The sequence below is a fragment of the Crinia signifera genome, chromosome 2 (assembly GCF_055691185.1).
Source record: "Crinia signifera chromosome 2, ASM5569118v1, whole genome shotgun sequence".
NCBI lineage: Eukaryota > Metazoa > Chordata > Amphibia > Anura > Myobatrachidae > Crinia > Crinia signifera.
The window spans coordinates 390,840,942-390,854,961 of record NC_139218.1 but is presented as its reverse complement, the minus strand read 5'-3'; the positions used below and the strand labels follow the sequence as shown (position 1 = coordinate 390,854,961).

The window sequence follows — 14,020 nt, the reverse complement described above, 5'->3', positions numbered from 1 at the left end:
AGGTCGACAGTCATTAGGTCGACATGAGTTTTTTACTGTTTTTTGAGCCGACATGTGCCAACAGGCGGTATTTCATGCCCTACCATCCACTAAGGCGTGGTGGGAGAATTAAATAGTGTGCCCGAAGCATTGTGAGCGAAGCAAGCGATGCGAGGGGTTGCAGTTCAACGCCAACTGTGTCCATGTCGACTGTGTTGACATTCGGGTCAAAAAACAGTGAAAAACTCATGTCGACCTAATGACTGTCGACCTAAACCCATGTCGACCATGGCCCATGACCTTAAGTCATGTCGCCATTGACCCATGTCAACCTTTAACCCTGTCGACCTTGGGGCCAGTCGACATCCCGGGGTCGACCTAATGACTGTAGACCTAAGTCTGGTCTGACAGATGTACCGATTCCTTTTGACAATATAAAAACCTATTGCTATAGGTTGACCTTCTGTCATGTCAAGCTAGTGCACATCAACCTATTGCTTGTTGACCTATTCGTATCAACCTAGACACAAAGGAACAAAATCTCCCATCAGCCCTTGCACCTTCCAGCAGCCTCCTCCGGAGTGTAAATATTTAGGGGAGACCTCAAGGAGCCGCGACGTGTACCATCGCAGGGTTTTCAGCGCTGAGAATCCTGTGTGCATTTTTATCTAATTCTAAGTTTCGGGAGCACGCATATCCTCAGGAATCTAAATTTGGGGATTTTTCCTTCACTAAGCGGCGCATTTAAGAAGGATCGCATGTACAATTTGAACTGGGTGGAAAACAAGAAAATAACGAAATACAGTGGCAGAGATGTATATATTTTCATAAAAGCCCACGAGGAGTGAGGGCCCTGCTTGTGAGAGGTTACATTCTAAATGGGAGGGTTAGACAGACAGGGGGGACACAGAAGATAGAATTGAGCATAAACAGAAGGTTGGGATGAGAAATGGTTTGATTTAATGAAGAAGAATACAAGTTGTTGTATTTATGCTGCTGTTTTTGGACTTAATATTATTACCAGCTTCCACACATATTCCGCAGCGCTCTACAGAAAGTATCTGAACATGCACATCAGTCCCTGCCTCAGTGGAGCTTACATTCTGGCCCTTATTCTGGTTGACTCGCTCGGGTACGAATTTGCAACCTTCCCAGTCATCCGGAACTCGCCTGGCGCCTGGTGGTACGCCCGCCCCCATTCGGACGCCGGGTTCGTTCGTCCGGCATGCGAATGGATGTTTTAAATGAACAACCATCCCCATGACAGTGTGAACCTCCCCCATCTTTCGATGGTCGCTGACCATCGAATGATGGTAAAGGCGCATGCATATGTACGGGTGATCCAGACCACTCGTACATGTGAACGAAAAAATGCAGTGATATGGATGGGCAGCTGACATCCGGTTATTTCAGCTGCCCACCCGCCGCACGTGCGTCTCGACCGCATTACCATATGTACACCCAGCGTTTTCTTGGGAACGCCCATGATCTGGTGGATACGGGACGTGAGCCTAGCGCATATGTTACTGCCACAGAGATGGCTATTTTGCTTCTTTGCAGATACTTTTTTTTATCTTGGCAAATGCATTTTAAATCTGTATATTTAGTCATAAATACAACCAAAGTGATCTCTCTGATAGTGAGCGAAGACTTTCAATGTTGTGTCTGCTGAGGAACTCATATATGTGCTAGGTCAACACCGACAAAAGGTCGACACAAGCAAAAAGATGGACATGCCAATGGTCTACATGTGTTTTTTTAATACATTTATGATCCACGTGGACTACAATTGGGAACAGTAAAGTATGCCAAACCTGGTGAGCATATTGAGCCATGTGAAGGTACACGTAACACTAATTGGGGGGCCCATGTCAACATAGACACAAAATGTGAAAACCCCATGCCGACATTGTTTTCGCACATGTCAACTCTTTTCAATGTTGACCTAGTGTATGTCAATCCTTTTTTCCTGTGTCGACCAATAGTGGTTGACTTATTCAATGTCGACCTAATAATTCACACCCCAACATAACACCCTAATTGTACACTGACTACCCCAGGCCACTTCATAAGCATTTAAATCACACTGATCGCCCTGTGCTATATACACACTGCTATTTGTATACAACGACAGCCTCACAATGAAAGAATAACATCAGTGTATGGACGTACTCAATGATAGACATTGCCACCACCAACAGGGCGGCATGGGCCAGACAGCTATGAGGAACTAGACAAGCGGTGATTGGTGGAAAGCAGGAGGTTAGGGTTCCGGGCCCCGCCTTCTGGCTAGCAGGCTAGGGCGTGGCTTCTAGTCCTGGCAGACAGTTCGGTTGCAGCTGGAAGTACGGGCGCCACGTTACTAGCTGTCACTTCCGGGTGACGTAATCGGAGCTCTTTGCTCCAGAAAGTGCCCTCATCAGCAATGGGCGTCACCGGGCAGAGGGATGGGCAGGTCACGTGGGGGTGTCTGTGCATTGTGGAATGTAAGCTATGGGGAAGAAGGAGACACCAGACAACAAGTGCTGCAGCTGCAGTGAGGGGAGGGTGGCACTACAATTCCCAGCGTTCCCCTGTCAGTTGTAGGGTTACAAGTCCCAGCAATACCAAACCTGTTTGCAGAACGATTGCAATGCGTGTATTTGAATTTATTGAAATGATACTTGATGGGGGTTGTTGGGCTGTTCAGAGGATATTTGCATTTTGAAAGCTTCCCCCAGGGGGATTATTGGGGTGCTGATGCAGATTTCAGTAATTTCTCATAGACCTGTGATAATACCAAATACATCAAGTTCCGTAAAGCAATATTGAAGCGTACCTCCTATTAGCTAACACCATTTTATGATGACGTTGTAGGCAGGTGGGCAGAACAAATCTGTACTTTCTTACAGAAAGGGATCCTTCAGATCCCTCTCCAGTAATGGAAATTGGCATCTGATCCAAATGCCTCACTAAGCAACCAATTTGCCTCTACGCTTCATGGGTGAAATGTAATAGGGTGAGAGAATCAGAAAGTGAGAGATTTGTTAAGAATTCGCCATTATTTTTTAAAGCGGCAATCATTTACACTGCAAAAACAAACTGGGTTTGAAGTGTAAATGATTGCCGCTTTAAACAAACCTAGAGATTTCTTACCAAATCTCTCACTTTCTGAATCTCTCACCTATTACATTTCACCCCATATGTTTGTACCTGCACATTTATTTTTTAATACATTGCTCCAATTACATAGTTTCTTATTGTTACTATATGTATCTGTAAGAACTGTGTTCACTGGGCCAGTAAATGCGGGTAGTTATAAGTTGGGCCCGGTATCTGCTCTCCTGGAGTCGCCTAGGCCTAATATTTTAACAAAAGGCTGGTGTGGGATGATGACATCACAGCCCACATCAATTATAATCATATTGAGTGGGATGCGCTAATGCTAAAATGCGGTCAAAACGCAGAAAAAATGCCATCTTCTGAGGTTCAACTGCATTGCCCATATGTACAAATCTCTGGTAGGCCAGGCTTTAAGCTCCTAATTCCAGAAGAGGGATCCTGTAAGATTCCTCCCAGTGTCAGCTGTGGCTCGTGCATGTGCTGGCAGATGGAAGTGCGCAGGTCCCCCGCTCCCCCACTGCACTGGCCCAGGCAGAGGGGGGAGAGATGTCAGGCTGCCGCCGCAGTTCAGCGTCTCTCCCCAGCTTAGCAGTCAGCAAATGCTGCTCAGTGCTGTGTGCTGGGGAGAGAGACAGCTGCAGCGGCAGCCTGACCTCTCTATCCCTCTCATTTTTTTTTCCTTAGGGATGTGACCTGCCCCCGGATATTTTATCGGCCCCAGCCAACATGTCGGCGCCCCTGCCTCTGAGTAGAAAGTCCTGAGTGCGTGTTGTAATCATGGGGAGAGATAAAGTGGAAGTAGATAAAGGGCAGCTGAACTTGAACATTTTTTTAAAAGGGCAATCCATTACAAGACAATACTATGCCTTGTAAATGACCCTTTATAAAACGTCCTAGTTCGTCCGACATCCCGCACGGGCAGCATTACATCCAGCCCAAAGTACCAACCAACCAGCTCCTTACTTATTTTTCGAACAGTGCGTAGCATGGCAGTTATGAGCTTCTTGGCTTGTACTTTATATTTATCTAATTTATGGTTCTCCCATGTCATGTAACTGTCCCTACACAACCTGTCAGAAGGGGAGACGGAGTCATTGTCAGGTGAAGAGGCTGAAAGACACCCCCCCCCCCCGAAAAGCTGCGAATTGCTGTCATTTACCGCTGCGTCCAGGGAGATTCTGATACAGAGGTGCACACCGCTGCGATTTCAGATCCAAGGGACTTGCATAGATATACTTATTACTTAACTGACTCAACAACTTTGCAGCATTGTACCTTCATCTGTTTAAGAGCAGGGGGAGGGGCCGAGTAGGGATGGACACCTGAAGCATGGTTGCCCACCCCTCGGAAAGGTAGGCAAGCCTCCCGAAACTGTGCCCCTCCTGCACCTCCCCCACCCACATAGCGCGTCATTGTAGCCCCACCCCTGAAATACCGGCATTGCACGGCGGGGGAGCGGCTACAAGGATTGCGCTGACCACGCCTCCAAATGAATCATACCTTTCTAGCTCCGCTGCTTTCCTACCCCGTCAGCTACCCCGCCCCCTGCCTCAAAAGAACGGTCTGCCCAAAGGTAGGCATCCCTGATCTGACTGAAGGCCACCATCAAATGATGCAATGGCAACCATTGCATCACATGAATTTGATACAAAAATTGATTTGCGCAAACATCTTCACTTTGTCCACGTATGCGCAGAACAACTGCAGCATGGCTGGGACCATCGGAACACCATCAAATGTTTACCATTCGATGGCGGCAAACATTGGAACGCCACCCTAGAAGGCAAAGAAGATGTCTTTTATTTAATGATGCAATGACAATCCCTAGGGCCGAGGTATATGAGGGAGGGTAAGGAGAGAGAGATAGTGAGTGTGAGGACAGGGGAGGGGGGAGGAGAGAGAGATGAGAATGAGAGAGAGAGAGATACAGGGGGTGGTCTGTTTGCTGGAATACTATCTGCATCCCCCCCCACTACAATCAGTCACTTTCACATATTTCAATATAACAGTAGTAATCCCCATGTTTTCCATCACGACCATGTTTCCAATGTCTCCGTGTACTAGCAGGAGGGTTTTGTGACATAAGAGGCGGAACCTGCTGTGACGGCTCCCGGGGAAGGAGTTCCGTGACGGACATAGTGTGCAATACACATCCTGTCCCCCATGCGGTGAGGTGAGGTGAGCATTATGGTTCTGGGGGTGAGCTGGGAGAGGGCTAGGTGGGTTCAGAGTCTCATGCCTGTGTTTATGCCCCCCAGATGCTGCCTGCCAGTGGGATCCCCCTGCTCAGACACACCGCGGCTCTCTGCCAGTAAGAAGTCCCAGCAAAGATGTCAGCTGTCAATGACACATTTACATGCTCTTCATATATAGAACACTGACCAATAATATTACATGCAATTCCCATAACATATTCTTATTTTTCGGGCTTTTATGCTGATAAGAGTGACTTAAAATGCAAAAAAGAAAAAATACAACTATCAAAAATATCATTAAAGAAAATATTCCCCATGTCACAGAGCATGATGGTGGTAGTAGTGCTCCCATGTCTTCCACATAGCAGCTAATATCCCTGGAAAGTAGTTATTTTAATATATTTTTCAATTTGGCACATGCTGAGAGTTGTAGTTCCACCCCGACTGATATAGTTTGGCTTGTCTTTTTGTCTCTTTATGTTCACTCTTACTTCTAGCACAGGTCTGGTTTGCATATCAGTGCTGATTAGAGTTACCAACTCATCCCTTTAATCCGGGACACATATTAATTACACAGGTTCTGTGGCTGGCTTTCACCTGGTTTTAAACTGCCACAGAACCTGTGTAATTAATATGTGTTCCGGATTAAAGGGATGAGTTGGTAACCCAAGTGTTGATATACAGACCACACTGTGCTAGAAGCACTACAGCAGACAGCGACACCCCATGCAGGGAAGAGGAATATGAGTTTTCAAAGACAGCGGGTGCTAGAATGAACACTAGAGACGATGCCCTGGGTGGCTGCTAAATTCTGCATCGCTGGCTTTCAGCGAGCAACCCATCAACACTGCCTTGAAGAGCGCAGAAGAAATGGACTCCTATACACACACACACTGCAAATTTAACAAGAGGTGTACTGTGGAGAAACCGCAGACATCTCTGTGTTTGTCCCCGGTTGCCCGCTATGGTGGTATGTGTGTTAATCTCACAGTGGCGCTATCAGTCCTACCTCCCTCTTCTGTATGCCGCTGAGTGGAGCTCACAGACAATGCTAGAGGCACATTTCTGGCGTACGATATATTGCTGGTCAGCACTGATACCAGGCAGTGATTTCTTCTGCCAAATATCTACATTTTTATAACAAAGTCCAAATGTAATGTGCGTAATGAAATATCCCCAGATCATGCAATTGAGCATCTCGCGCACTAGTGTCCTCTAGCAAACAAGGGGGAATCACATCTACATATCTCTGATGTGGTACATGGACAGACACCTCAGCAGAGGGGTGCATTGTTATAACACTACTCTGGCGGATAAAATCTAGATAAATAGGTGCAAAAAATGGCGATGTGACCCGTCACTGCTGGCATCACTAGATTATGATCAACATGTTGTATTCCAAAAAATTTTTTTTTTAGACTAATTTTTTAGACTAATATGTATTTTTTTTCTATTCAGAAGGCTTACAGGAAGCAATGGGCTTCTCTGCGGTGATGCGAGTAAGTTATTTCGATTTTTTTAATATATATATATATATATATATATATATATATATATATATATATATATATATATATATATATATATATATATATATATATTAATGTAAAATACTCCAAGAGTTTTTTTTTAAGGTTGCTCTGTTTTCTTTTTTTTTCATTTGCATCTATCCGACCTGACGTCCTCAGCCTGCGGTGTATATGTTTAGATAATTGTTAAATAAATGGTCGCCATATATAAGCGCCGCTCTGTTTGTGCCTCTCCACACCTGATCACCTCTCCACACCTGAGCGCCTCTCCACACAGTCAACAGGGGGGGGGGGGGGGGGAGACGCTGGCTTTCATCACAGGTAGTCCTTGTATATGCGCAGAATTCGCAGCCCAGCGCACAGGTCTGAATCAGGCCTTTAGTTTTCAGGTAATTGAAGCTATCCCGCTATGTGTGAGAGCCCCAACAGTGTTTCCATATATAGCACATATTTTACTCGGACGTACCTTTTGGGCGGGTCGGATTGGACAGTCAGTGTCTGACAGCAGGCGTCTGGGCCAGTGTACGGCAGCAACGGCCACAGTGCAGAAGGGACGGTGGCAGGCAGGATGGTGGCCTACTGGCAGCGCAAGAGGCGCTGGCAGGGAGGGTGAGCGCACGGTGTGGAGGACGGGGTCCAGCAGCAGCACTCAGAAGCTTCCCGCAGACCTCCGGCTCCTGGTCTCGGCAGCCCCAGCAACACTGCATGGTCCTGTACTGCTGCTCCAGTACGGTGATTATTAGTAGATGCCAGCACTGGGGCTGCCGAGATCAGGAGCCGGAGGTCAGGTTAACCCCTATGGCAACGAGGTAGAGCATGTTAAACCCATGGCAACAAGCATTTACCCCTGGCAGCCCATCGCATCGCAGACCATAAGGCATACGATGGTATGCGATGCGATGTTATACAATTTTAAATTGTATACCATCGAATTGTATGCCATTCTATCGCATATACAATGGTATGCGATTTAAAATTGTATAAGCACCCTAAAGGGTTTTACCATGTTGAAAGTGGCCCCTATAAGTTAATTAAACGTGTTGGGTGCTTACTTTGTTAAAAGCACCCCCAACGGCACCCCCACTATCAACGCCAACCCAAAGCGTGGCGAGCCCGCGAGGGGTGCATTTAACATTGCAAGCCCCCATTAGGGTGCTTATACAATTAAACATCGTATAGGGGGCTTATACAATTTTAAATCGCATCGCAGTGCATCAGGTGTATGCCATGCGATTATATGTTATGTGACCAAATATCGTGGGCGCCGTGGTAGTACACAAGTACCCTTATGTGACATAATATGTAATAGGCTATACAGTGTGTGGCATAATGTGTAATGGGCATTACAGTGTGTGGCATAATGTGTAATGGGCATTACAGTGTGTGGCATAATGTGTAATGGGCATTACAGTGTGTGGCATAATGTGTAATGGGCATTACAGTATGTGGCATAATGTGTAATGTTCATTATGGCATGTGGTATAATATGTAATGGGTGTGTGACGTATAATACAATGTGGATCAGTTGGTCACCAGCAAGTTGTTAGACAGTCATTAGGTTGACACCATTAGATCGACATGCAGGAAGGTCATTAGGTCGACAGTGAAAAAGTCAACATGTATTTTTATTGTTTTACCCTTATGTCAACAAACACTGAAACGTAGCACCGCGTCCCCTCGCATGGCTTGCTGCGGGCACGGTGCCTCGCTAGGCTTAGCACACTATACTAGTCTCCCACCATGCCCTAGTGGATGGTAGGGCATTAAATACCGCCTGTTGGCACATGTCGGCTCAAAAAAACATAAAACTCCCCATGTCGACCTAACCCATGTCGACCTAATGACCCATGTTGCCCTAAACTCACGTCGACCTATCTGCATGTTGACCTAATGCTTGTCGACCTAGTTGGTGGTGACCCAATGACTGTATCCCAGTTTGGCTGCCCCAAGGAAAACTGCTCCGGTCCTTAAAGGTCTCCACTGACTGATTATTACAGTGATCTATTCCGTGTTCTCTTGTCATATACAGGGCACCTGAGACAGGACAGCCAGAGACACTACAGGTCCCAGCCTACACATGGAATCGGCAGATACCGGCACCTGCTACCACCGGAGACGGTAAGGATTGCACGGTGTAATCTTCTTCCTCTCTCACTCAGTTCTCCAGCTTCATCTCTCGGAGTCACACAGCTAGACAATAATCAGGCCCAAATTCCTGCTGATCTCACTAACCGCATCAGGTTCTCGTTCACCTCCAGGACTAACAGGGTGATTCAGTGTGGCTTACAGGGCAGCTGTCGTTCGCTGCCTAGCGTGCCCCTTAATGCCTGCTACGGGCACTAAAAACTCACCTATTCATCAAAGCGTACCCTTCCACTGCATAAACCAGCTGGTTCTCCGACCCCTTGCCTTTTTACATCCTGCTATCTAACCACCAACCACTCGCTTGCACCTCTTGTAATCTGTCTGTCTCCCCTTCCTACTAGATTGTAAGCTCCTCTGAGCAGGGCCCTCTTCCCTCCTGTTGTCAGAGCCCTCTTCTCTTCACATGTCACTCACAGCTCTCCTATACTCCAACACTCAGTCACCATCTTCGTCTGCATACTCATCTCCATCATTGGCATCTAGCCTCTAGTTGTATGTTGATTGGGTCCTCACTACTTACATTTAAGCTGTAATGTGTATTGATCTGTGGCGCTCTTTATTTGTACTCTATTTTTGTTATTTATTCAGTGTTATGCCAAGTTTTGTCTCCCTGTATTGTTCCTTTGTACGGCGCGGCGAAACACTTGTGGCGCCTTATAAATAAAATAATAATAATAATAATACCTTCTAGTTAGCAGCAGACGCATTTATCTATCCCGCATGTTACTAGATGCCTCCGATTTCGTCTTCGCTTACTGGTGTTTGATTCCCTCTCTAGGACCAGAAGAGGAAAAGCAGGTTCCAGAAAAAAGAGATCAAACCCGGGACGGACTATGTGTACGGTTCCCTGAACTTCTCCGTCTCCGGACACAACATGATGTATGTTGAACATTTTGCCAAGTATATCCATAACCTCTTCAACCAGATGTCCATTCGGGTGGATGAGAGGTGAGTCACCACAGTCTGAGAGTTATATAGTGGGAGGAGCAGGTGCCCCAGCAGCACAGAGTATATCAAGAGATGAGTGATGTGTCAGTGAGGACAGGGCTGCATGTGACAGGGGCAGTGACATGATGTGAGGAGGGGAATGGAGGCAGCAGGAAGCCACAGACTGAGAGTTATATAGTGGGAGGAGCAGGGTCCCCAGCAGCACAGAGTATATCAGGAGATGAGTGATGTGTCAGTGAGGACAGGGCTGCATGTGACAGGCAGTGACATGATGTGAGGAGGGGAATGGGGGCAGCAGGAAGCCACAGACTGAGAGTTATATAGTGAGAGGAGCAGGGTCCCCAGCAGCACAGAGTATATCAGGAGATGAGGGATGTGTCAGTGAGGACAGGGCTGCATGTGACAGGGGCAGTGACATGATGTGAGGAGGGGAATGGAGGCAGCATATTGCCACAGTCTGAGAGTTATATAGTGGGAGGAGCAGGCTCCCCAGCAGCACAGAGTATATCAGGAGATGAGTGATGTGTCAGTGAGGACAGGGCTGCATGTGACAGGGGCAGTGACATGATGTGAGGAGGGGAATGGAGGCAGCAGGAAGCCACAGACTGAGAGTTATACAGTGGGAGGAGCAGGGTCCCCAGCAGCACAGAGTATATCAGGAGATGAGTGATGTGTCAGTGAGGACAGGGCTGCATGTGACAGGGGCAGTGACATGATGGGAGGAGGGGAATGGAGGCAGCAGGAAGCCACAGACTGAGTTATATAGTGGGAGGAGCAGGGTCCCCAGCAGCACAGAGTAAATCAGGAGATGAGGGATGTGTCATTGAGGACAGAGCTGTATGTGACAGGGGCAGAGACATTATGTGAGGAGGGGAATGGAGGCAGCAGGAAGCCACAGAGTTATATAGTGGGATGAGCAGGGTCCCCAGCAGCACAGAGTAAATCAGGAGATGAGTGATGTGTTAGTGAGGACAGGGCTGCATGTGACAGGGGCAGTGACATGATGTGAGGAGGGGAATGGGGGCAGCAGGAAGCCACAGACTGAGAGTTATATAGTGGGAGGAGCAGGGTCCCCAGCAGCACAGAGTAAATCAGGAGATGAGGGATGTGTCATTGAGGACAGGGCTGCATGTGACAGGGGCAGTGACATGATGTGAGGAGGGGAATGGGGCAGCAGGAAGCCACAGACTGAGAGTTATATAGTGGGAGGAGCAGGGTCCCCAGCAGCACAGAGTAAATCAGGAGATGAGTGATGTGCTAGTGAGGACAGGGCTGCATGTGACAGGGGCAGTGACATGATGTGAGGAGGGGAATGGGGGCAGCAGGAAGCCACAGACTGAGAGTTATATAGTGGGAGGAGCAGGGTCCCCAGCAGCACAGAGTAAATCAGGAGATGAGTGATGTGTTAGTGAGGACAGGGCTGCATGTGACAGGGGCAGTGACATGATGTGAAGAGGGGAATGGAGGCAGCAGGAAGCCACAGACTGAACTAATGCTGCTGTAGATGAGGTTGTATACAGTGGAAGGAGCAAGGTTTAGTGCAGAGTAGTGATGGGGGTCATCCTACCTTGGTTTTACCTAGGTTGTCACACTACAGAATATTATTTTGCTGTTGGGTGCCATTGCATAACAAGTCTGTATCTCTGTAGCTACGCAATGCCGACCAAGACTAAAGAGGTGATGCTGCTGCAGGATGTGGGGAACAAGATGTTTCTGGACTCTGTACTAACCACCCACGAGAGAGTCGTACAGGTCTGTAGAATGTGACACTTGGTTATTCTCCGCTCCCTCTCTCTGGTAAGGGGGGTACTCGATATAACGATACTGTATTTATGTAGAAGTGCAGTAAGACCCACCCCCAGCTGTTAGCCTGTATGACACTGATCAGGAATATGCCCATTATCCGTGGCGGGCAGACTGGATGGGCCAAGTGGTTCTTATCCGCCATCACATTCTATGTTTCTGAGCGCTGTGCAGTATATGTGACTGTACCATAACGTCTCCTGTTTGGTCTGCAGGTCAGTGGGCTTAGGGCCACTTTGGCTCCTATTATCCTGGAAGTTCTGATGATGAACCAACCTGAGGGCGTCCAACTTCTGGTGAAAGAGGTAAAGGAAATGTTTTAAAGGAAATGTTTTCCCAACGTCTTTTACTGTATTTTACTAGGTGAATATTTATTATGTGTAATTACAATCATTATGGCTTTTGTCCCAGACAATCACAAATAGATACAGTAGGAGATGAGCGGGGCACTGACAACCCCACCATATTGATGCTTGTTGATGCACTGTGATATAAATTGGCTCCACGAGGGACAGAATGCAGGAGACCTCATTGTATCGTGTAGTCACCTCACATCTCCTAAATGCTCATTAGTTTTATGGTCATAACATGGTCATTACATTAGCTGGTCATTACACGTGGCAGATTATTGGGGCAGTAAATAAGTTATTGTGACTGTTTGTAAATTCCGTCGTCTCTGATACTGATGTAATATCCCCCCCTCCCCAGCACACGGAGGTAGATTACCTGGAGAGATTCAAGTCTCGTCCAGATCTGGAGAACCTGAGGGCATCCATGTACTGAGGTCCCAGGACATCCACTGACGCGTAGTCCCGGAAAGGTCCCTGAGATGGAGAAGCAGCGACGTGGAGTGTGAGGGACTGGGTGTCAGCAGAGCATCGTCTGATGTCCGTGTAGAAGACGTGGACGCTTCCTGAGAACATGTACATGTAATATTTATAATAAAAATGTTTACCGAAAACATGCCGGATGGTTTGTGACAGAATTGTAGGAAGTACCCTGGAATTTGGCAGGAAGGGTGCAGGTAACACTACAGCGAGGGCCATTATCTCTTCTCCTGCCGGAGGTATTGGGGGAACTAATAGTAACAGAGCTGGGAAACGCATGGGTCATCACCGAGTTGGTAGGTAGATAAATCAGTGACATGGACAATATATAGTGGTCAGAGACGGATTGTTTATACAAGGGGGTGGCCAACCCCGTCCTCGAGATCTACCAACAGTTCAGATTTTCCAGACCACCCAGCTGATGAACAGGTGCAGTCATTACTAACTGTCACGTGTCAGACTACCTAACTGCTTCACAGGTGTAGTCATTATGAACTGTCACATTTTCCAGAAAACCTAGCTGGTACACAGGTGTAGTCATTACTAGCTGTCACATTTCCCGGATCACCTAGCTGGTGCACAGGTGTAGCCATTGCTAATTGTCACATTTCTTAGATCACCTAGCTGGATCACAGGTGCAGTCATTACTAACTGTCACATTTCCCAGACAACATAGCTGGTGCACAGGTGTAGTTATAACTAACTCACATTTACCAGACCACCTAGCAGGTGCACTGGTGTAGTCATTACTATCTGTCACATTTCCCAGACAACATAGCTGGTGCACAGGTGTAGTTATCACTAACTGTCACATTTACCAGACCACCTAGCTGGGGCACAGCTGTAGTCATTACTAACTGTCACATTTCCCAGACCCCCTAGCTGGATCACAGGTGCAGTCATTACTAACTGTCACATTCCCCAGACCACCTAGCTGGATCACAAGTGCAGTCATTACGAACTGTCACATTTCCCAGACAACATAGCTGGTGCACAGGTGTAGTTATCACTAACTGTCACATTTACCAAACCACCTAGCTGGTGCACAGGTGTAGTCATTACTATCTGGCACATTTCCCAGACAACATAGCTGGTGCACGGGTGTAGCTATCACTAACTGTCACATTTAACAGACCACCTAGCTGGTGCACAGGTGCAGTAATTACTATCTGTCACATTTCCCAGACCACCTAGCTGGTGCACAGGTGCAGTCATTACTACCTGTCACATTCCCCAGACCACCTAGGTGCGGCACAGTTGCAGTTATTACTAACTGTCACATTTCCTGGATCACCTAACTGGTGCATAGGTGTAGTCATTAATAATGGTCACGTTTCCCAGACCCCCTAGCTGTTGCACAGGTGGAGTCAGTACTAATACCCCTCTCACACCACACCTCGGACCCGGGTAATTGCCAGGTTGCTGACATGTCGATCCAACTCGAGGTGCGGTGGGAAAGCACCAAAGCATATTAACCTAGGTCGACCAATAA

At 47.3% G+C, this 14,020-nt stretch overlaps 1 protein-coding gene across 1 annotated transcript; it reads left to right on the top strand.

Moving 5' to 3' along the window:
- The first annotated feature begins 5,193 nt into the window (after window positions 1–5,193).
- Window positions 5,194–12,651, top strand: MRPL48 (mitochondrial ribosomal protein L48). The gene is made up of 8 exons (XM_083171354.1): window positions 5,194–5,254; window positions 5,340–5,392; window positions 6,735–6,775; window positions 8,835–8,923; window positions 9,729–9,898; window positions 11,548–11,650; window positions 11,917–12,006; window positions 12,410–12,651. The coding sequence occupies exons 2-8, from the start codon at window positions 5,340–5,342 to the stop codon at window positions 12,482–12,484; spliced, it is 621 nt and encodes a 206-aa protein (XP_083027480.1). The 5' UTR covers window positions 5,194–5,254; the 3' UTR covers window positions 12,485–12,651.
- The last annotated feature ends 1,369 nt before the right edge of the window (window positions 12,652–14,020 follow it).

Bases quoted from the DNA above. Each gene is read 5' to 3' on its own strand.
- MRPL48 (XM_083171354.1), top strand. From the start codon at position 5,340: ATGCTGCCTGCCAGTGGGATCCCCCTGCTCAGACACACCGCGGCTCTC. The intron at 6,776-8,834 runs GTAAGTTATTTC...TGTCATATACAG, and splicing joins GCTTCTCTGCGGTGATGCGA to GGCACCTGAGACAGGACAGC. The intron at 11,651-11,916 runs GTCTGTAGAATG...TTTGGTCTGCAG, and splicing joins CCCACGAGAGAGTCGTACAG to GTCAGTGGGCTTAGGGCCAC.